This window comes from Branchiostoma floridae, chromosome 16 (assembly GCF_000003815.2).
Source record: "Branchiostoma floridae strain S238N-H82 chromosome 16, Bfl_VNyyK, whole genome shotgun sequence".
Classification (NCBI taxonomy): Eukaryota; Metazoa; Chordata; class Leptocardii; order Amphioxiformes; family Branchiostomatidae; genus Branchiostoma; species Branchiostoma floridae.
In genome coordinates, this window is record NC_049994.1 from 2,250,713 (window position 1) to 2,274,249 (window position 23,537).

The 23,537-nt window shown below is 41.6% G+C and overlaps 1 protein-coding gene across 1 annotated transcript in view; it reads right to left on the reverse strand.

Annotated features, from left to right (window-relative positions):
- LOC118403448 (multidrug resistance-associated protein 5-like) overlaps nucleotides 1-23,537 on the reverse strand; it is a 25,866-nt gene continuing 2,329 nt past the window's right edge. Inside the window, exons 2-33 of the mRNA XM_035802162.1 lie at nucleotides 23,125-23,283; nucleotides 21,628-21,783; nucleotides 20,689-20,836; nucleotides 19,963-20,196; nucleotides 19,360-19,533; nucleotides 18,837-18,984; nucleotides 18,383-18,531; nucleotides 17,774-17,881; nucleotides 17,014-17,131; nucleotides 16,340-16,476; nucleotides 15,740-15,936; nucleotides 15,170-15,242; nucleotides 13,548-13,690; nucleotides 12,904-12,964; nucleotides 12,319-12,494; nucleotides 11,672-11,749; nucleotides 11,306-11,562; nucleotides 10,814-10,891; nucleotides 9,999-10,102; nucleotides 9,425-9,577; nucleotides 9,035-9,082; nucleotides 8,833-8,914; nucleotides 8,019-8,196; nucleotides 6,842-6,946; nucleotides 5,847-6,033; nucleotides 4,652-4,741; nucleotides 3,956-4,145; nucleotides 3,494-3,653; nucleotides 3,076-3,154; nucleotides 2,565-2,678; nucleotides 1,159-1,323; nucleotides 1-215 (exon numbers count right to left, since the gene is read on the reverse strand). Of these exons, the coding sequence (XP_035658055.1) occupies nucleotides 33-215; nucleotides 1,159-1,323; nucleotides 2,565-2,678; nucleotides 3,076-3,154; nucleotides 3,494-3,653; nucleotides 3,956-4,145; nucleotides 4,652-4,741; nucleotides 5,847-6,033; nucleotides 6,842-6,946; nucleotides 8,019-8,196; nucleotides 8,833-8,914; nucleotides 9,035-9,082; nucleotides 9,425-9,577; nucleotides 9,999-10,102; nucleotides 10,814-10,891; nucleotides 11,306-11,562; nucleotides 11,672-11,749; nucleotides 12,319-12,494; nucleotides 12,904-12,964; nucleotides 13,548-13,690; nucleotides 15,170-15,242; nucleotides 15,740-15,936; nucleotides 16,340-16,476; nucleotides 17,014-17,131; nucleotides 17,774-17,881; nucleotides 18,383-18,531; nucleotides 18,837-18,984; nucleotides 19,360-19,533; nucleotides 19,963-20,196; nucleotides 20,689-20,836; nucleotides 21,628-21,783; nucleotides 23,125-23,276 (4,425 nt within the window). The 5' untranslated portion in view covers nucleotides 23,277-23,283 and the 3' untranslated portion in view covers nucleotides 1-32. The remainder of the gene's footprint in view (nucleotides 216-1,158; nucleotides 1,324-2,564; nucleotides 2,679-3,075; nucleotides 3,155-3,493; nucleotides 3,654-3,955; nucleotides 4,146-4,651; nucleotides 4,742-5,846; nucleotides 6,034-6,841; nucleotides 6,947-8,018; nucleotides 8,197-8,832; nucleotides 8,915-9,034; nucleotides 9,083-9,424; nucleotides 9,578-9,998; nucleotides 10,103-10,813; nucleotides 10,892-11,305; nucleotides 11,563-11,671; nucleotides 11,750-12,318; nucleotides 12,495-12,903; nucleotides 12,965-13,547; nucleotides 13,691-15,169; nucleotides 15,243-15,739; nucleotides 15,937-16,339; nucleotides 16,477-17,013; nucleotides 17,132-17,773; nucleotides 17,882-18,382; nucleotides 18,532-18,836; nucleotides 18,985-19,359; nucleotides 19,534-19,962; nucleotides 20,197-20,688; nucleotides 20,837-21,627; nucleotides 21,784-23,124; nucleotides 23,284-23,537) is intronic.

The window sequence follows — 23,537 nt, forward strand, 5'->3', positions numbered from 1 at the left end:
TGCAGCATACAGGTATCTACTATGTGATGTCTTCATAGCTTGGTGCACTCCACATCTGTCTCAGACACGTGCGGACTGTTCTCTTCAGCTGCAGGTACGTCATCCGTTTCCATGGTGATATACTTAGTGACGTCAATGCCTGCAGCCTTCACCATGGCGGCAAACCGTGAGTTCTGATTGGCCAAAAGAGCACGAGGGGTGTCGAATTCTGATAACTGGAGGAAACATTAGATTTATTTAAAAGCATTCAATCTTTGACATGAGTGTTGTAACATCTTGATAACCTTCTCCGCATTATGGAATCGTGACTAACTTAAAACATGTTTATTATTATACTGCGTTTGGTATAAACAAAGGTCACAACTGGAGCTATATGATGATATTCTAATCGTTTTGTAGGTTACCGTAATATTTAATACGTTCTTTGTGGAAAGTAAGTTAAATGGTTAGTTGTCGTGAAAAGCAGATGTTGCAGTGATAGATTTGTATTTCTAAAGATGTTTGTTTACTCAAAATGTAAAATGCGCATATGTCCACGATCATTCTGTCTATAGACTCATTTGGACTTTAAATTATGTAAACTGTAACTCTGCTATATATATCTTCTAGCCCTTACCTATTACCACATGACCTAAATGAAAATCAGTCTCTATGCCGATTTGAGCTTTCATGAATAAACATTAAGGTTTAAACAAACAATGCAACAAAGAACTCTGCAACAGACCTGAGGCCGCTTTTATATGTACCCTATGAGGCAAAGACTGTTATTCTCGTATAGGACTGTTTAGCCACAGTCGACGCTGTAGGGCTGTTATCAACTAGGATTTTACCATGGTCAATATTGACCAGAGGAGGCCATATATAAACAAACAATAACATGCGGCGATGAATATTAGACACCCAGGTAATAAAATATGCTAAAAAGCAGTTACTAAAGCAACTGGATATGACTTTGGAAACGGTCAGACGTTTCGTTTGGAAACGGTCAGACGTTTCGCTTGGAAACGGTCAGACGTTTCGATCAGTGTCACTAACGAAAGATGGTGGATACCATCTGAAACATCTGACCGTTTCCATGTTTTATTCAGTTGCTTGAGTAACTGATTTTAGGCAAACAATAACATGATCAGTTGTAATATAGAAATGTCGTCTGCCCACCTGTCCATCATCCATGACCATGACCCTGTCTGACGTCATGACGGTGTTGAGCCGGTGAGCGATGGTCAGCATGGTGCAGTCCTCAAACGCCTCGTGGATCGTGGTCTGGATCAGGGTGTCCGTCTCGGAGTCGATGGCCGCTGTGGCCTCGTCCAAGATCAGGATCTAGAAGACATAACGACGTTATTAATTCGTCGTTGAAGAGGTCCATCAGTCACATATCAATACAGTTACTCCAAATTTTCTTCGAGCAATGACTGACGGAAGGTGGCAGATGATCTATGCAAACCTGACCTAGTCTCGTGTTCTCTCGCGAGATCAAGACTAGGTCATTCTCCGTGATCAAAATGTGCTGTCAGACATCGCAAATTTGGAGGTATGTACCTTACTTTTTTTTAAAACAGTCATTGCACGAAGACAATTTGGGGTAACCGTTATAAATTTGTGTTATGAAAAATTATTTACTGCATTCCATAGATAAACACTTTCTCTGTTTTGGAGCCACTGTGTCGTCGTCCAAAATTAGGATGTAGGCAATAGATACACCATAGTCTACAATTGGCATACAAATTGAAGGACAGCTTCATACTTTTGTGTTATCATAGATATGGTAGTAAATATGATATGCTATAAAAATGGCTGCAATGATTGTAAAAGAAACACAAGACGAAAAGACCAAGTAGATAGAAGATTTCCTGTGAAGAGGAGATGGGCATAATAGAAGCGCATTCAAAGCACCGAGACGTTTTTCTAACAGTTAGCTCAAACACTGCACGAAATCAAATCATTAAGTCTTTAAAGACTTAAAGAATGCATAATGGTAGCTTATTTTTAAAAAGGTACATACGTCTGCTTTACGACTTCTTCACTTTTGTCAACAGATCATATTTTAGATGGGGAAAGTGGTTACGTTATAATATAATTGTTAAAAGTTCATTTCAGGAAATTTTCGAGGGTATTGAAAGCTGCCAAGAACGCTCCTTTACAGCGATCTTTTTATTCTCTACCAGACTCCGGGTCGCTGGAAAACCGTAGAAATGGAACAGATAGAGAAATAAGCCAACCAGAGGAGTATAGCCGGCTACGAAACGTGGCGAGACGCGCTCTACGGCGCGTTAATTGATTTATAGCTTAAATGATCTGAACTCCGAAGCTACTGTCTTTGCATAGAAAATGACCGGATAAGTTTTATTGCTTTTCATCAAAGCGACTTTCTACAGACTCCGCAGGTCACGCGCTGTTCCCTAGCTGGTTATACTTCTCTGGCCGGCTTGCTCCTGTATTTGTTCAATTTCTACGGTTTTCCAGCGACCCGGAGTCTGGTAGAGACTGGCGATCTTTACAAACTAAGCGAAAACGACCACATACTCGTGAATCATCTGATAGAAAATACGTTTCAAACGTACCTTACTGTTCCGCAGCAGAGCCCTGGCCATACACATCAGCTGCCTCTCACCCACAGAGAAGTTCTCGCCATTTTCCACAACGGCAGAGTTCAGCTTAAGATCAAGAGCTCTGATCTATAAAAAAAACAATTAAAGAAACTGTAGATAAAGCAGAATAACGGAAAACCAATTTTCAAAAACTGGACTCATAGGAATAGTATTCATCTGAGTCGGCCCCGGCCTTTTCAGCTATGTACATGTGACGTCAGCAATTGCTCAAAGGTTGGTATAATCGCCAAATTTTATGCTGTGTCTATTTTTTTTTTTTTATAGGAAAAAGGAACTTGGCGGGCTAAACTGCTAGTCTGTACAGTCTATTTTGTACGTTAGGTAAGCTAAGACGAAACTCGGAACTTGCGCTTCTAGAACAATCAATATTTGGTCTGGCACAAGGATAAGGAAAAAGGGATAAAGTGTGGGAGAAAATGGGATACAGATGATCAGTTATTTGGTGCAAGTAGGTTGGACTTACTGCGTCATCCATGTACACACGCTCGAGCGCTTTCCAGATCTGATCATCACTGTACTGGCTAAACGGGTCCAGGTTGTACCTGTACAAAAAAGCAGTTTCATCATCATTATTATGTTGCTCTATTCTGCAAATGTCCAGTTTTCAGAATCCACACGAGACCCAATCGCTCTGAAAACGTGACAAGTAGCAAGTGTGACGTCATCAATTGATCAAAGGTTGTTGAAGATCAATCTCGCCCCTGAACAATTTGAGAGGTGCGCCCTGAAGTAAATGGCCTCCTTTACACCCCTCACACAATGACTCAGAATATCATTTTTTAAAAGGTATTCAAAATATTGACAAAATGTAACGAAACTATGGAAACTATTTTGCCTTATCTAGGTTTATACTTTATCTATCTTAGTGGATCACTTCATACCGGACGGTCCCAACGAAGAGCACAGGGTCCTGTGGGATGATTGACAGCTTACTGCGCAGAGCACTCAGTCCGATCTTACTGATGTCAACCCCGTCGATGTTGATGGTACCTTCCGCAGCTTCGACCAATCGGAAGATGGCCACACCGAGAGACGATTTTCCTTTAAACACAGCAAGACAAAATCTTCTTACCCAATGGTTCAGTTATGAAAGTAACTGAGAGACAAGACTTTACCATAAATGCAATTATCTTGTCCATTATTTACCATCCAATACTACATTCAGGCAATTATAGTTTTTTTTTCCACCACTAACATTTCTATCCATCCAACGCTTCTAGAATTACAATTTCTGAGATTGCAAAAATCTCCATTCTGTACTCTCCTTACGTAGTTATGCAAAACATTTCTTCCATAATGTCATCGTTACGTCATATCAAATGCATTTAAACAAACCGCCATACCTGACCCGGTACGCCCCACAATGCCAATCTTCTCACGTGACCGGATGTTACAGGAGATGCTTTTCAGGACGAGAGGGAGGTTCTCCCTATAGCGCATGCTCAGATTGTGCAGCTGGATCTCGCCGTGGCTCGGCCAATCAGCTTCATGGTCACGGTCTTCAATGACATCCGGGGCCTCAGCTGTCAGATTCTTTACACAAAGCCGTATAAAAATGATAACATTTAAAATTGCTACCAACTGACTTTATTTGTAGAAGCAAAAAGTTAGGGGCAAAATTGTAGTGACATAGTAACACGGTCGGAAAGATACCCGGTTTGGTTCACTGTGCATAAGTACATGGTGTTTTGGGTGACTGCATTGCCACGTGTGTCATTCCATATCTTAACTACAGGTATAGTAATGGCAGACCTTACGAAAGTCATTGTACTTGTCGATATACCATTAGATCCCAGGGCTAGTTCAATCTCCTTGAGTTCTCCATGATTGGTGTAAAATCATATACATTAGTGAGTTGTTACACACAGACTAACATACATGATGTATTTCCACATTTACATAAGACGTTGTATCTTTTCTCTATTCTTGTTTTGAATGATGATTCAACATTTCTTTTCATATATATGTTACTGTTATGTCGTATATATAAAAAAAAACAAGTAAAGATGCATATATATATATATATATATATGTTATACCGTGATGTAATATCTCAGCCGCTCAACGGACGTGAAGGCCGCCTGTGCGTTAGCCGCATCCATGGTCATAAACTGCAGAAACCCGGTCACCTTGGTGAAGGAGAAGGAGACCAAAGAAGACTGTTAGTGTTTTGTGGTGTTTTTTTAATACCCTAATGAGAGGAACAATAGCCACTATTTGAAATGATTTACATAACAGGATATGATGCCGTACACAGATCACTAGTTCTAATTTAACCAAATTTTATTTGCTTTTTGGACAGACAAGGACAATGTGAAACTGCACTAAAGTTTTGTAACTTATATTTACAGTGCCACATCAAGGTACAGACAGAAGGTAAATGTAGTCTGTTACCTTCCCGACCGAAGTCAGGTACCCATTTTTACACCTGGGTGCAGTGAGGAAGGTCGTGTTAAGTGCCTTTCCCAAGGGCACAACGTCGGGGGCACGGAGGGGATCGAACTCGGGACCTATAGATTCCGAGCCGAACGTTCTATCAGTACACCACGCCCGACGCCACAACCAAGGCCACAGTGTGTTTTGAGAAGGTAGAATGCAATTCTAGCTTCTTCACATGTGCCAAAGCTGTAGTCATTCAGATGATGACAATACAGGAAAGTACAAATGTATCTTTTACGACCATCAAATATTCACAAGACCAACGAGTGATTGAGATCACACGTCTGTAATTCTGGCAATGTCACGTTCTGAAGTGGTTGTCATCAGTATTGATCCTGAAGAAGGCGACGGTTGTCGTTGAAATTTTGATATACCTTTGCATTGGAAGGATCGAATTTATCAGCTTCCATTGAATCCAAAGAGTTGTTCACGTAAATTTTTGTCTGAATTCCTGAAATCATTTCCGAACATAGATAAACTTTCATGCTAAACGAGGGGGGCCGGACCTACACATTCAACTTTTCCACCCCGAAAGCTTATCTGCCAATGAATAATGGTGACCATATCTTGTCAGCACGAACTTTAAGAACTGGAAGTTCCGCTGCAATAATACAACAAGAGGACAGGGGGTATAATCTATTTTTGAGGTGTCTACAGCATCAACCCAGTACAAAGTTATGTGACAACCCACCCAGGCCATCTCGTTATCGTGTTGACACATAGACGCAAGGACAGACACACAATTGTACAAACGCTTGCAAAAACATAACCTTCTTGGCGAAGGTAAAAATGAACCTGAAAAGCATAGGTGATCGCCAGGCCCGCCTGTGTGGCGGGGATGGTCCCCTGAAGAAGCACCACCGTCAGTGTCATGAGGACAGAGATGACGAGCGCGATCATCTCCACCCGAGACGCCGCCCAGTTCCCACCCATGTGCGCCAGGTAGTGGATGTTGGTGTAATCATCCATTAGCCTGTTAAACCTGCGGTGTGAGTGAGTGAGTGAGTGAGTGAGTGAGTGAGTGAATGAGTGAGTGAGTGAGTGAGTGAGTGAGTGAGTGAGTGAGTGAATGAGTGAGTGAGTGAGTGAGTGAGTTGAGTGGTGAGTAAATGGGTGAGTGAGTGTATTAGATAGTGATTGAATGAGTAACTAAATGAGTGAGTGGTGAGCCTAGTGAGTTTCTGGTAACTGCATGAGAACATGGTGAGTGAGTGAGTGAGTGTGAGTGGTGAGTAAATGAGTGAGTGAGTGTATTAGTAATTGAATGAGTAACTAAATGAGTGATTGGTGTGCGAGTGAGTTGCGGGTAACTGCATGATTACATGGTGAGTGAGTGAGTGAGTGAGTGAGTGAGTGAGTGAGTGAGTGAGTGAGTGAGTGAGCGAGCGAGTGGGTGAGTGAGTGAAGAATGGGTTGTGAGTGAGTGCTCGGTAACTGTACGAGTAAGTGATGAGTAAATGAGTGACAGAATAAGTTAAACTACTTGTGTGAGTGAATGATTCTATATTGAGCGAATGGCATTACACATTAACTTGGTAAGTTGTGATAATTGGGATAATCATTAGGGACTATATCATGCAACTTGATAATATTATCCCCCAAAGGAGATAACACCACTACAAACATTATGTTTATTCCGCAATTCCATGTATGTCCTACATGCTCTTCACTCTGTCAAAGGCATCCATGTTATGCTAAAGCTCATTTCATTCTAACTGATGCTAAATTGATGCTAAATACTATAGATGCTATAGATTCTAAATCTAACATGAACCATTTGTGATACTCACCTCCTAATAAAGTCAGAGTCCATATTAAAGGCGTGGATGGTGGTGAGGCCGTTCAGGGTCTCTGTCACGTGACACAGCCATGGTGTCCTTAGGATGTTCTCAAACCTAAGGAGGAAATTTGAAATGCTGTGAAAAATGCAATATCCTGGACATTGAATAGCTTTGATAGGCTAACTTATGAAATCCTAGTAGGGTGCGTACAGATACAGACAGTTTAGGTACAGGTACGGTCTTGGTCCAGAGTATCGGGTCTAGGACCTAATTATCTGTAAACTAATTCTACTAAAAACAGCGGTCCATTTCGCTAACAAAGGATTCTGTTAGGTGGGGTGCCCAACCTCCATTGGTGTCTTATATTCTTCATGTAAAAGACACTAACTGCATTGAGTGTGAACCCGGTAAAATAGCTATCAACTCTGTTCTATGTCGCTCTTGTTATTTGTTTGCACATGTAAGCCCCCCCCCCCCCACACACACACACACAAAAAAACGCGTAAATGCCTGCGGGTATAATTTGTTAATTTATGAATCTGATTTTTTTCAGGTACAGCAAGACAAAATGGTTTTGTACCGGTATACCGTACCGATACCCCTAATAGCTGCACAATGTTGTCCGACTTGTTCAGAACTTATTAGTGCGCGGAAATAGCAAATGTTCAACGCACGAGAAGAAATATCAGCGCTCCTACAAAGAACAATTCATGTCCTGTGTTTTTTTCTCTCCGTGTGTTTAATGCAAGCATACATACACACTGTTGTTTTGGCCCATGGCAGCAGATGTTGCATATTTCGTGTACGGGGGTACATTCACTCTGTTTCGGTACCAAAGGCGTGCTTCAGAAGATAATAAGCCATGAATATTAATAATTAAGTTATCATGATAAACGAATGATGTTACAGAATGATGGATCAGAAAATCAGCTCCAGTCATGAACAGAGACGATGGGGGGATACAAGCTGAGTCACGGCATTCTTTCTGCTGCAGCGCCACCTACATCGGCTATAAGTAGCAGCAAGAAGTAGTTTCCAGTCATTATTGGCTCATAGACATCGAAACGTGGGAAATAAGTACTCCTTGGTTGTGCCTAAAGAACCTTACTATATCTGAATAATTGCCCACCTGATAAAGTTATTACGAAAGATGTTACAGTTATTACTATTACAATTGATGATGTACCTTCTGAGTTCCCGAATGATGGCCTGAAATAAGTAGTACAGTGCGCAGAACAAGGTCAGCAACACAGCAACAGCCGCCAGGAAGGACGGCAAGACGACTCCAATAGCGACGAACGCCGCCACAGTGTTCCAAAGGTTCGTAATCAGAATGTTGACGTTAAGGGGGATGGCCACGTCAACTAAGGAGAGGATAAAAATGAATTCTATCCTACGTCGATGAAGGTTAAACCTCCTGGTAATAAGATACGAAAGGCAACAGTTACTCAAGGAACTGGGTAAAGTTTAGAAATGGTCAGACGTTTCAGACTTATTTACTACAATAGCCTTCTCCTACGTCGTGTCGTGCATCCTCCGACGCAGGGACATCCAATGGCGAAACCGCCTGCCTAGATGTACCATGCTTTCCCTATCGTCACTCATAGATCCTGTGGAGTTAACCACAAAACCAGCTGTCAGCCAACAGAATTCAGATTTGAAAATGGGTCTCGTTTGTATAAGGGTAAACTCATTAATATTTATAAGCAGGGCGGTGAGGAACTAAGGGTGACGGTTGAGAAAGCAGGGTACATCTAAACAGACGGTTCCGCTGTTGGATGTCCCTGCGTAGGAGGATGACCTGCGACGCATCAGAAGTCCGCTTAAGTGACTGTTACCTATCGCAAATGTCCTTGTTCGACTCGTTGTAGGTTGTAGGTAGGTTCAAAAAAAGGTAGGTAGAGTTATCATGGTTAACATAAATATTACAACAGCACAGGCCGTCTGAAACGCCATATTTGTAACAGGTAATTTACAGAATAGAAAATAGTTCACCGCACCGTTGTCAGTGTCCTTGGAGAAGCGGTTGATGATTCTGCCTGTCGGCGTCGTGTCAAAGAAGCTCATTGAACTTCTAAAGACCTGGTGGAGATGAAGCTCAGGTTAGTCAATCTTCAATTTTCTTTCAAGTCAAATCTTCAACTTTGTATTTGGCCTCTGATTTATCTAATATACAAATATATATTTATATCATATACTCACAGACTGGAAGACCTTTCTGTACAAATGGTAAGAAGCAGCTAGGGTAGCCTGTTAAGAAGAAACATAATCGTCATTTCCAATTTGCATTTCAGCGTCGACTGTTGCCACATTTAGATCTGTATTTTATTATCAGTTAACCTGGTTTGCCTCAGAACATGATGAAATGGTAGCGATAGAGCATTCGTGAACCATAAGTTGAACCGTAATATGGGGGAATGTATATATATTTGGGATCACATCTAAAATCAGTGACACATATAGCTGCACTAAATTAAGAACCAGTCAAAATTGCAATGACGAAGTTAGCTGACAGTTGGTCTTTAAAATGACGGTGAAAATTAAATAACGTTTGTGTAAAAACAATAGTCTCTTTGCTAAGGTACAAGCTACCTTGCTGAAGAGCCATGACTTGAGCACGACCAGCAGTAACATCAGCACGGCCGTCCCGCCGAACACTGACACGTAGAACACCACATCCGGGTTATCAGCCATACTGCCGGGAACGGTACCGGTACTGTTTCCTCCGTTGACGTTGTCCTGTTTCTTTAGAAAGTGAGGAGTTGGTCAAATCATTATAAGCATGTCAGTGTGCACTTAAGAGGACCGTCAGAGCGCACCATTGTCTCTATTTGGTGCTTTTTGGTGCATTTTTTTAGTTCATTATTTTTATAAAAACATTGTAGTCTACCTTTGCAAAGTTGTTAGGACACCGTATTTGAAGCGAGTATGTGGATCAAATTGCCGCTTGTGTTTATCACAGAGTTATCCAAGAGTAAAAAAAAAGTCCGATGGACACTCTTTGTCTTTTGACAATTCAAATAATTAAAATTTACTGATCCCATTCAATTGTAGCAGTTGCTTGGCTGTCAAAGTCTATATGCTTGTTGGTCAGCGAAATGGGTATGGTAGAAAGTGTGTTGCAATGAATGCTGGGAAGAATGTCAGATCCTCCTTGTTCACCTACCCCATCGCCCTGCTCTATCCAGTTGCTGAGCCAGAAGTTGCTGAAGACGACCGTGGCGGTGTTGAGCGTAAACACCAGCAAAACGGCAGTGGTGTTCAAGATACCTGTTTAATAGCAACAATCAACCAACCAAAACAAACAAACCAGTTAAGCGATTTATTGACAAAAGACATTGTTGAATGGTATTTTTGGCGTTATTGACTTATTGCACCATTCACGTACTTTAAAGGCATTTTTGATGATATTAGAAAAGTGCGTTGACTTTAAGTATGTAACAATCTGCAAATAAATTAGCTTAAAACACAAAACAATATCATTTGGTCTGTTTAGTATCAGTGAAAAGTCGTAGAAGCTATGGTAAAGAACAGTTTATGAATCTATCTGTACGGTAGATTAATAGGGTCAGTTTGAAAGAGTTTAGAGTGTTGTATAGAAAGTAACACTGTGCATTTAAGGCTCATATCCTAAAAGATTGTCTATGTATTTCCATACTGTCAACACATATTTCTAAGTTATTACTAGATCTATACGCAGCACTCTAATGATTTATATCAATAGTCACTCATTGTCTAAGCGAAATATCATACCCATGTATCTACTGCAAATAGATTACAATAGGTTCAGATTAGCAAAGAACCGATTGTGTAACCGTTTGTCGATGAAGGTTAGACATCCTAGTAAAACAATACACAATGCAAAAAATAATAGAAACTGGATACATTTTATAAACGGTCAAATGAGTTCACTAGACGCTATTCCAGTCAAACTTCAAATATCATATATAAATGATATTGTTGAATATATTACTAAATTACCGCTAGATTGGATGTAAGTCGTGTAGTTTGCCAGCTTCACTTTCCCAGTTTCTATCTCCTCCTTCTGGGTCAGATTGCCTGTATATTTGATGCAGAATACATATAGACAGCCAATATGGTTGACAAATTGAAACTTTAAGCACAAAAATACACAGGCATAATAGGACATGATATATAGATATAAGTTGAGTTTAATCTTTTGCATTTCTTTTGCTAAAATACTTAATATCTAATACAATGCTAAATGGGTTTTTCACGCTAAAGCATAGACGTATTGCTTCTCATATTCTTCACTGCACTAAGCTTTAAATTTAAAAAAAAAGTATTTTTCTAAGTAGCTAGGTTTTGTAACAATGGTTTTAAAGTCATAAAGATTTTTCATCGATTCTATATGACGACAGGAGTACAATGTTCTGTCTTAAGATGTAAAAGTTGTATAAAAAAAGTACAAGTAGTGATGCGGAGTATCGTTGTGTGCTAAATGATACCAACCCGCTTTTAATGCTTTTTCTTGCTCCTGGTGCTCGTCAATTTCGAAACCCGGCTGCTCCAAGAGGATGTTTGTCGTGTTGGATGTGAATGAGGGTACAGGGTGATGATAGCGGATGCTGCTCGCTCTCTGTAACGGAGATACGGCATTCTCTTTGTCGTTTAACCGGCGGCGAACAAGCCGAGGAGTGGCGTGGATGGAAAACTTCTGACCGTTTGTTGATTCTGTTGAACGTTGCCGCTTGGAGGCGTTCAGCGACCTGGGGAAGACACATGAGCTATATGCTGTTGCAATGTACCCCTATCGCCAAATATCTTACACATTCCTCAAAAACACCAATGATGCAACTTCCAAATAAATTCAGAGACCTGGTGGACCAACGCGCTTCGTCCAGTCTGGTAATCGGGGTCTTGCTGAAGAGAAGATGGGGGTTTGCGTCATGGGAACTGGACATGGAGAAAAAGAAATTCAGTTTCTAATCATAGCAGTAATTCTTTAACTTGTATATTAAACATAAAGTACACATTGTTACAATCATTCTTTTGAATTCAGGTTTCGGGCTATTATCTCATTGGAAGAGATAAGATTCTATAACTACTCTCCTTTGTATACGGACCTGAGACATATTCAATGATTGTTGATGTTGACGTTTTGTTGTTATGGAAAGCTAAAGGCACAACCCACCGTACGTGCAACTGGTCCGTACGTTTTTGTTTTGTAAGGAACGTCCTCCACGTATTTCTGAAAACGTTCAGGCTGTACAGGGAATGCGCATCGCCCGTACTGGCACGTACTGGGTGAAAATCCGCAGCCCGATGCCACAAGTATTTTTGCCTGCACGTAAAGTTCTATGGCGTGTCTGCGTGCTCCAAGATCCGTCTGATTCCCTGTGACTCCATACGAAGGCGATACTTACTACTTAAGGATCCCAAAAGATTGCCCACGTTTTGGCACGTAAAGACCACGTATTTGCACGTACGGCGGGTTGTGCCATTAGTTTAAGTAGTTTCATTACCGCGATGACACAGAAGTTGGCTCCTTTAGTACGCCGTCGCCATCATCGCTTTCATCCAGGTAGTTCTGAATCATCTCGGCGTACTCTGCGTTCATTGTCATCAGCCGACGGTGGGGACCCTTCCCGGCAATCCTCCCATCTTTCAGGAGTAACACCTCGTCACAGTCACTCAGGTGCTGAGGACAACATGGAAAGAAAGAATCAAAGGTACTCCCATAGCCGAAATAGCATTTAATCAAGCAACTGGATATCAATTTGGAAATGGTCATCAAAGATTGAATCCGGTTGCTTGAGTAATTGCTGTTTGGCGTGTCTTATTACCTTCATCGACGTAGTCCAATAGCATTTTTAAGGCCTTGTGGCCAGTGGGTTCTCATTTGCCGTGGCTTTCTCCACATTAATTTGATCCAGGTGTGGCTCTACACAAACAGGGGACTATTTGTCGGACTTGTTTGACTAGATAAATGATGTCTTATTTAAAGTTGGGCATAAAAAATTTTTCGTTGTCTAGATTTGTGATCTCTGATTCAAAGTTGTACTAGAGCATTCTTTGGTATTTGTCAGAATGTACCATGTGCTTCTTACTTGAAGCTGGTGTGTGATAAGCACAACAGTCTTGCCTCGCAGCATTTTCTTGATGTAATGCCTGTAGGTGTGAAAGGTAGGGGTATAGGTAAACGTAGTCTCAAAGCTTCTTAGAGGCCATAGGGGAAGTGGGTTGTTATCCACTGTCTGGAACCCGACCATCTCCTCCTACCGTCGTTCACATTCCCAACCGAAGTCAGGACGGATTGGGGAAAGTGATATAAAGTGTAAATTGCTTTGTTATGTAATGAGCAAGCCACCCCTTCTACGAGGTCACTTTATGCAGATGATTGCTTATTCAAATAATAAAGACTGGTGCCGTAGAGTCAGAAATGCTCAAGTTAGCAGAAACTATATTGTTTTAATCTATTTACATCATGAATTCACATTCATCTTTTCATGAGTAGCACCACTGGACCCTTTTCATCTTAGGCCACTACTGTTCCTTTGTTTAACTCTTTATTTAATTCTTCACAAGTACAATGTGCCCCATACATCTTAAATACAAATGTGTATATACTAAAATCAACTATATAGTACAAATAAACAACCAATGCAAAATGTAATGTGAAATTCTATTAATTAATCGAACAGATAGGGCAAAAATGAAGACGCCCGAGCACCTTGAATTTAGGTGAACGTACCTGAAGATGTGTTCCCCAACATGAGCGTCCACTGCGCTCAGCGGGTCGTCCAGCAGGTAGATGTCCTTATCTGCATACAGCGCACGCGCAAGACTGACGCGTTGTTTCTGACCACCACTCAGGTTGATTCCCCGCTCACCAATCTAGGGCCATAACAGAGTAGATCGTTTTAATTTTGTTTTACCTATCGTATTTATGTCGCCTGAAGTACACCAACATGGGTACAACCAGCTGGGAACTGCCTGCAGATGACTGCTCTGGATGGTCGTATGCAATCAAGGCTGGTCTTGTGGCAATGTTGCGCCCCGAACCGTGCTTTGTCCCAAACCGTGTCTAGGCACGGTTCGGGGCAGTCCCGAACCGTGGCTGGGCCAAAAGCACGTTTTGGGACACGCGGGGACTGCCCCGTACCGTGCCAAATCGCTCACAGTTCTGGGCACATAGGGGACCTTGTCCCATACTAGCCTCCTTCAACGGCCTCTCTGGGAGCCTTGGCGTAGGTCGATTCGCGATTTTTAACCGGGAATATGCCGGGAAAGGAATAGATGCCGGGAAAGGAATATAGATCGGAAAGCTTGTACGGGCTAGGCGAAATCGGCTTCCCACTACTGGCTTTCCGGTGTATATTCCTTTCCCGGCATATATTCCTTTCCTTGCATATTCCCGGTTAAAAATCACGAATCGACCTACCCCCCCCCCCCCTCCCGAAAAAAAAAATCGCCAAGGTTCCCAGAGAGGCCGGTGAAGGAGGCTAGTCCCATACTGTGCTTTGGGGAGGAGCTTAGTGTTTTTAAGGGAGGAGTCTGTCCAACGTGCTTTTTTTCCTACAGCCCCGCCATCTTTGTTTTTTGGGGCGGTGGTATGAGGAAGAATCAGCATAATTCTCGCTCAGTAAAATGATACATTTCACGCTTGTCTTGGATCATTTACAGACTTAGAGTTGATGTGGCACAAACAGACGGACGTCTCTAATAGCACTAATTTCTACAACAATAATATAAATATCCAAGACTGTAGATTTAACCACCAGGCTAGGCTCTGGATCAAATACGGCTTTGTCCTTAACCGTGCATGGGCACGGTTCGGGGCAGTCCCCGTGTGTCCAAAACCGTGCCTGGGGCAAAAGCACGTTCTTGGGCACTCGTGGACTGTCCAGGACCGTGCCTCGCAAGATCAAGCCTCATTTGTAAACATGGGCGTGAGCAATTAATTATCACTGCCCGTCAATCATAGTGATTGACAGCGCTTCCGGGCACAGACCTGGACAGTCGGGCTGTGTCCCATTCTGTGCCTGAATGGGCACGGAATGGGACGGGCACGGTTTGGGGCACGACAGCTAACACAATTGGTGGCAAGGAGACAACAACGTTAAGTGAAGCAACATGCCCAAATCCCATCATCAAAAACGCTGTACTAACTATAGCCGAAACCGCCATGCCAGCAGTGGACTACTAAATCACTAATCAGGACACGACCCACAGCCATGTCGCTGTGGCCTCCTAGGCACTGCCATCGACGTTTGACACCGAGATATCGACCCCTTACGTCCCACGCTATACCCACACCCCTAACTTGTCCGTACAAATAGCACGCTTGCATTCTTGATAGTTTACGGCACTCGCCTCTGTCATGTCTCCCCCGGGAAGCTGTTCAAAGTCCTGCCTGAGACAGCAAGCTTGGACCGTCATCTCGTACCTGGTGAACCAAGAGACAGACGTCACAATCGGGAATTTGGTAATCTCCAATTCCGTAGCTATTTCTTCTTACCCAGTGAATCATTTCCTTAATTTCAATCACTATTACAAGAAGTGAACTTTGTGGGAAGAACAAAAATATCAGAAACTATTGATAGGAACAAAATATCTTATGAATATCTTACTATTTTGAAAGACATTTGCAGCATACAATCTGCTACAGTGTATATCGTACCAGCTGAGGTCCGTGGACATAGAGCAAAATAGTTGACTGCTATCCAATCAGAAGTTCGGCTCCATCTGGTTTTATGTGTTTTAGGTGTTTTTGACGGGTTGTCTGTTTTGTTCTGTTTTCTTCTTGTCTGTCAGCCATTAAAAAGAACCGGACAAAACAGAAAACTCGCCCGAAACGACTGAACAAGTCAAAATACAATATGAACAAATTAACTTAATTAACCTCGACTGGGAGAATACAATCTAACAATATTGATCGCTTACTTGCTGGAATCGAAGGGTTTCCCCAGTAGAATGTTATCTCTAACGGTGGCGTTCTGGATCCAGGCCTGTTGGGCCACATAAGCGATGCCACCGTCCACGGCCACTTCACCCTTCACTACCCGCATCTCCTTGAGAATGGCAGAAATGAGGGAACTTTTCCCCGCTCCGACACTACCGCACACTCCCAGTAAGGTCCGCTGTTGGGGCAAGAAAAGACAAAAATAGTTTTACTGTCTATTGTACTTTTTAGCATCCTAGTATCCTAGTAGGGACATTTGTTTCGGCTAGCAGACTTCGCTGGACACTAGGCGTTGTGAATTAGTACGATTAGTGTTTTCTTACAAGTAGATTTAAAACCATACATTTTGTTGTCGTTTTGATAAGAGTATGGTTGTAATTCGAACATTTTTACCCCTCTTTTATCAGGCAAAGTAACAAACGGATGGCTCCTCATGAGGACAGCCACTAAGATTCTTATATTTAATGTGCGACGATCAATAACTCTCAAAACCCTTCTCGAACTAATACTAGATGTCCTGAACCTATAATTGATGCTGATATTACAAATCAGATTGAAAATTTAAAAAAAAATCATAAAACCTTCTTTATAGTCAGGTTGACATCAAACAAGGTCTGAATCAGTTTAACTTCAGTTTGTCCGTCCTGTGCGACAGTTGTTGGTTCAGTGTCCTCCTCAACTGCTCCCGTCTCCGCTTTTATTTCTTTCTGGCGCTTCTCTGAAGAACGAACGGGGATCGAGAATAGATAAAGCAAGAAAATCCGTTACATGTTTTTTTAAGTCCAAAGAAATTTTCATTACATTTTCTTGCAACTACTATAGGGCAGTCGTGCAGTGTATTTATTTATATTCCCTGCGTTGCCATTGGTCACCATGACAGCCCTTCCGCAATGTCCATATTTGTCAATCTTTCTTTCTAGGTAACACCTAAATGCGATATCTTCTTTATGTACAAGATAAAATAAAACAGGGGAAATGTAGAAATATAATTAGAAAAACGCTGCCTTCAGAATGTCCTACCAATATCTAAAGTAACTCCTAGGGTGGGTATCAGTACGGTGTACCGGTGTGACAGCGATCTCTTTATTATGAAATGGGCAAATATTTTGAGTATCGTCCATTCACAAGTTTTCACATCAGGTCCAGGTTCAAGGTCCGATCTGGACTTGATCCTCTGGACCTGAACCGGACCTGGACCTGGATTTTCTGTACCGGAGCCCACGCATAGTGACGCCACAATGCGCGGTGCCTGTACCTTTTCCAGCCTTGTCCAGTGCATCCCATGCGAATGTAGCGAATTTGATGTCGATTGCAGTCTTCTCATCATCGGGCAGTCTACTGGCCGTGTCTCTCTCCTCCATGACCATCAGACTCTGGGGTAAATGTGACGACAAAACTCGTCTGTTACTGAGCCATTGTACTGTTTAGATGGTAGGCAAGATAATGTGTAACTACCGTAACGTTTTCAACAGCGCACTCATCCCAAGTAAGGCCTAGGTCCAAATTACCCAGCCGATGCCCGGCCGGGTAGCTTTTTGAAACGAAAAATATGATAAGGAAGGCAGCGAAACACACAGAACTTTTAACGAAAGCTCAAAAAGAGCTAAATTTGTGGCTATTATTTGGTAAATTGGTAAAAAAAAATCATTTTCGCTTCCGCAAACATCCCGACCGGGCCCCAGTTTTTAAATGAGACCTAAGCCTAACGCAGCCTCCAACTTTGGGATGACCATAGCGACCTGACGAAGCACCTTCTTGTGGCTTACCAGTAAGTTAACAAGTTAACATGGCCACTTGTAGAATTCCTTTTCAGATGAAAAGTATTAGATACGTCTTTATTTGTATCACACCAGGTCTAATATTATAACCGTTGATCAAGTGGTAGTATTTTAATATTAATATATATATATATATATATATATATATATATATATATATATATATATATATATATATATATATATATATATATATATATATATGTGATTTCTCGAAATAGATTTCTTATTTCTTACCTTCAACCTCCTTGCAGAGATGACACATTCCGCCAGGAGGCGGATGAGTTCGGGAGTCAGCATGAGCATGAGCGATAGCAGATGGAAGCAAGACACCATTGTGAAGGCCTGCAGCAGCAGAAACAGAAAAGTATAAGGCGTCCTTAACAAAAGGTAATATTACAAATTGAGTAAACGATTAACACCAAAGGGACACAATGCATCATGCTATAGGCCTGTGTCAGTAAACAATGCTGAAATCATTATGGCAAACAAAAAAGACCGTGACTAAGGCAAATAAGTGACTAGTACGTACAACGAGACCAAGCTGTCGCTGTAAATTCTTTACAGGTATGTATTGTAGACATTTGGGCCCCTAAACTGCAAATATTCTGAGTTTTATCTCCATACAGATTAACACTAAGTGTAACTCGCAAATAGTAACAAATAGTAATTGCTTTATTTGTCTTTGACGCTTGATCCATGCGAAGCATTAAGGATCTCCGACTGAAAAAAAAGCTAGAGTCCGCAGACTTTACTAGGGTCGATCGGATAACAAGAACTACATTTCTGCCGGTGTAGCTGTAAGTCAGTCGTTAAGTTATTGCCTGTGATGACGTAAGCCCGTACCTGTGTAGCCTTTAGGTCATTTCCTGTCATGACGTGGGCGCTAAAAGTGATGACACTCGCGATCGGTACGACAGTTGACAGCATGGCGATCATGACTGACTGTAGAAACCCGGAGAACTGAAGCAGCTTAGTTTCCCGAGCCCGAAGCTCTAAAACAACACAAACAAGAGATAGCTTACAAGCGTGCCACAGGTACTGCACATCTAAAACACTTGGAGATGACAAACATTTTATTACCAAGTGCTCATTTAACCTAACTGAAATAATCACTTTGTTTCGAGACTGATATACATGTAGACATACTTCAATATTTCCCACATTCAAGGACGAACAGAAAACAATTATACGTCTCATAAAATCATTGAATCCACAAATTGTAGAAAACACGGGGCTTTTCGCCTTCCTCTGATTACAAATAGAAGTCAAACCCAATTTGGAACCCTTTTGAACATACCTTCCACCCTACGAATGAATGGTTTCTCCCAGGCGTACATCTTGATGAGCTTGACACTGTTCAGCATCTCACTGGTCATGCGCACTCGTTCGTCAGCGATCTTTACACAGGTTTTCCTCAGCTTCATAATCTTCAAGCCTAACAGGAACTGAAAAGGAAAAGAGAAATTATTACTTGGGAAAAGTTGGCATGGTCACTGCATAGACAAGGAAGTTTAGATGAAACAAACACAAAGTACAGGTCACATGGTAGCAATCATATACATATATGTAACAATGGAAACAATCAAACATCTATATTATGCAGATATGCGTCTAATCTATTCTAGGAAATTCGACTTCCTCTCGCTTCTTTGGTAATTGCATTGATGTAGCTAGCTGTATGGTTGGTTAGAGTTGGTTTATCAAAAGCTGTCAGGAATATAGATTTCTCTTCAGTATTCAAGTAGCTGAAGAAGGGATATCTACTGAACGCATAGTCAAATAGAATGCTCCTATCGCTATCATACAAATGGCAATCTTACCTCTATAGGCAGCATTAGAATAGTGACTCCGATGCCGAGCAGTGCCCACGGACCCATGATGTACACGGCGTACCCGATTAAAGGGAAAATCATTATCGGGAAGACGAACATGAAGCCGACGTCGGTTACCAGATTCCCGATGCGAAAGGAGTCCGTCACAAACAGGTTGACAAGCTGCATTGAAAATACATCAATGGAGACGCTAATTGTGCATTTTTTCCAGCTGAGCTAAGTATAGATCTACAGACATAAACATGTTCAAGGTGTTCGATCCATACGTTTATGTGGACTCTCACTGCACTTGCGTCAAGCTTGCGTCACTGCGAAAGATACTCAACGAATTTCAGAGATTTGCGTATTTTTTCGTCTTATAAGTTATACTTTTACGTATAACGCAATATCAGAAAATAACAAAGCAGTGGTGCAGTGAACGAACCCTGCAGTGACGCAAGCTTTACGCAAGTCCAGTGAGAGTGCACTTTTATTCCAGTCACTGACAAAAGACAAATGGTGTGTCTAATACGCCTATATTACCTCTAAGTTTTATCAAGTTGCTGGAGTATCTATCACCTAACAAACAAACAAACAAACAAACAAACCTACCTCCCCAACAGTTTTGTCCTTCAGACCTTGCAGACGCATGACTTTTTGGTACCCCATGCCGATGGTGGCTGCTATGACCTTGGTACCTGAACGTAGTCCGACCAAGGTTGTTGACCTGAATGCGAAGGAACGGGTCACCTCTAACAAAAACATGCCCACGACTAACGCGATGCCCGTCCACAGTGATGGGTCCGTTGCTGCAGTATATTCTAGAAGCCGTTGGACAAAAAAGGTCTGCAATGTACAATATAAGAAGAATGAGAATTCCGAATGCCAATTGTTTACAAGATAGATACGTTTATGAAGGCTAAACATCCAGGTAAACAATATTCAAGTACAATTCAATAACTACGTCACTCTACAACTTCTAGTGATGCTACAGAATACTGATGGATGTCACTCGAAACGTCCGGAAGTAAATTTAAATCTCCATGTTTTATCCAGTTCTAGAGATTGACTGGTATTTGAACAAGATAGATACAACTGATATAAAGCAATAACAATGGTAATAAAACAATACAAATGGCGACAATTTCCTCTTACAGTCTACCTGCAGGTGAACATAAGACAAACCAAGCCTGGGAAAGAATGGACTGGGTGTTTGTTTAGTCCTGTCGTTGAGTACCATTATTGTGCTGGATTTTTTTCCCTTTTTTTTCTCCCTCGTGCATTAGTTTTGGGGTCTTTAGAAAACAGTATCCAAGAAAATAATCAGAGTGGCCTTACCGATATGACAAAGAATGTGACGAAGAAAAGGAGCCCGGTAGCCATCGTCACGATCATGCGTGTGCGTAGGAAGCGCCAAAAGACCCGCAGCATAGAGACATCCTGGGCTCCTCTCCTGGTGACCTCTTCCGTCCAGATCTGGTACAACCTTAAGGGGAATCAAACAGTTTTGAGGGAGATTATTATATATATATACCATTATTTGTTTCCTATTAGCGCTAGTTCATCTTTTTCCGCGGGGTAACCTATATGCGTTGTTTTAAAAACGAGATATTTTGTATCAAGTCGACGGACGGTTGTTTTACACTGCCATATTTTGAAAATATAGCAATTTTCGTCCGTTGACTTCACATCCCCAAATACCCTGTCGCTAAAACAACGGATCTTCTTTTTTCCATACGGAAAGTAGTTCGCTTCGGCGTTCATTATATACTATATACAGTCGCTTCTCTGCTGTTCTGAAAGCAGAAGCCGACATAGGCGCAAACTGCTATCCCGATGGTACCCAGGCTATGAAGGTTAGACAACCAGGTAATAACTTCAAGATAGGCCAAATAGCAGTTGCTCAAGTAACTGGATATGATTTCGGAAAGGATCATAGTCTTATCAGACGTTTCGGATTTGCTAGCCTGGAGTCCATCCTTGTTCGCTTTGGTCCGCTCCCGAAGGTCCCTACCCGCCAGTAAGTATAGCGTCGTTCGGAGCGAACAAGGGTAGACTCCAGGCCAAGATCTGCATCAACCTTGTCTTAACTTGTCTTACCTTTGTTTCCTATTGAACCACTAAAAATTGTCTTCCTCATTTTGCATGATAATTGATAGTAAGGATATAAAATTGAATGTCCAACAAGATGTCGTTCGTGTCACTGACGAAAAATACGGATGACCGTACTAAAATCATATCCAGTTGATAAGTAAATGCTATTTGGTATGGCCATACCTGTTTGCATTAACCTCTATACTGTCGTACGGAGACGCTGTGCCGATGTCATTGAACGTCAGCTTTTTCTTAAAGGCCTTCCACACCAGACGGGTGATGAACGTAGAAAACATGGTTCCGAAGAAACCCACGTCATCATAAGGTGAAACTGGAACCCTGGAGAATGCATAGTTTGTATTTATTATCTCAGTATTAACGTTACCTGTAGTATTGTGTTCGTGTCTGTGTGATATATGTATGTGTGTGTGTTCGTGTGTGTGTGTGTGTGTGATTCTGCGTGTCTGTGTGTGTGTATACAGGTTTTTGTATGTTAATGTGTGTCTGCATGCCTTTGTATCAGTTGTGCGTGTTTTGTGTGTGTATCTCTGTGTGTGTGTGTGTGTGTGTGTAACCATGTGTTTATGTGTGTTAACATGTGTTTGCGTGTGAGTTTATTTGTGTGCGTGTCTGAGTGTGTATCTATGTGTACATGTGTGTGTGTGTGTGTGCTTGAGTGTGTGTGTGTGTGTTTGTGTGTGTGTGTGTGTATGTTTGTTTGTGTTTGTGTTTGTGTATGTGTGTGTGTGTGTGTGTGTGTGTGTGTGTGTGTGTGTGGCCTTGCTTCATCCTATTTAAAGCAGATCTAATATAACTTTTTGTATGTTTTGTCCTAGACATGCCATGGGCTCATGTGCGCGGTGTATTACATATGTCAGTCGAGGCTGTTGGCGACTGCCTAGAGCAATACAAACAACAATGTAAACATAAACATAAACAGAGAGCACAGCATAAGAAAACAAATCTAGGATAACAACACATAGCCTAGAAATGCGTGGAAGTACATACATCTATGCAATACAGAAATAGAATTTTTAAATACTTAGACTGAGGGATGAGATAACTGTAGACCATGAACTTAACCATAGTACTTGTGAAGTTTCTATTAGGCCACAGGAAGTAAAATGTGATGACATCCACTCTCTCATTAATTTTCGCCTGCTTTCAGGAGAAAATCTGATTGTGTTTTTTCTTTGCAGATGGTAAACATGACGAAAAATTACCAAAATGAGCAAACATGTTGTGTTGTAGTCTAATGATTGTGGTTGTAGAAGTGACACTTGTGAGGTGAAACTTGTGAAGTGAAACTAATTGGATAATTGTAAAGGTGGCACCAATATGGAAGCCATGGGTTTAGCTGCCAACTTTGTAATGTTACCAGTCTATCACGCTAGTGTCACTTTTACTACTCCAGTACATGCCTTGAATGCAGGAATGAATGCCTTGTTGGCTGTGCTATCATGTTTTGTCACTTTAGATCATGTTACAACATTTATGGTGTCTAGTTTGAAAATGTAGGCACCTTTTTTGTACCCATTTTTTTCGCTCTTATAATCTCACTAATCTTGCAGTCTGCTGAGAATGGCATCAATAAAATTTGCTTACTGTGGACTTACATCAATAATTATCAAACACATGTGAAAATAAGGCGTTTAGAAGATATACTTTGATTGTCCTTACTTAGGCTTTGGACGAAAAGGAATGAAAGGCTTCAACGCTGCGAACTTGGAGGAATGTTTTTGAGCATGTTCTGTCGGGGGTGGTTCAACCAAGATGGCGGCCGACTTCGGTTTGTTGTTTTCCAGGTGCCTCCCGTTCCCAGGCTGGTCCATGATGACCCTGTGCACGAGAATTAGGACGACATTACTTTAAATACATAACGCTAAGAGACAGACCGGGTGTCCCATAAGAATTATAGCATAGCATGAAAGTTCATCTGTGTTGGTAGAATGCATTATAGAAATTGCTAAAGTTTCTTTCCAACACTGAATTAATATAGGGACTTACCCTAAATTTTCGGTCAAACTCCGTCGACTTTGTTCACAGAATGACCCTCCCTATCTCCAGGAGTGACGTCAGGAACACGCCACTTT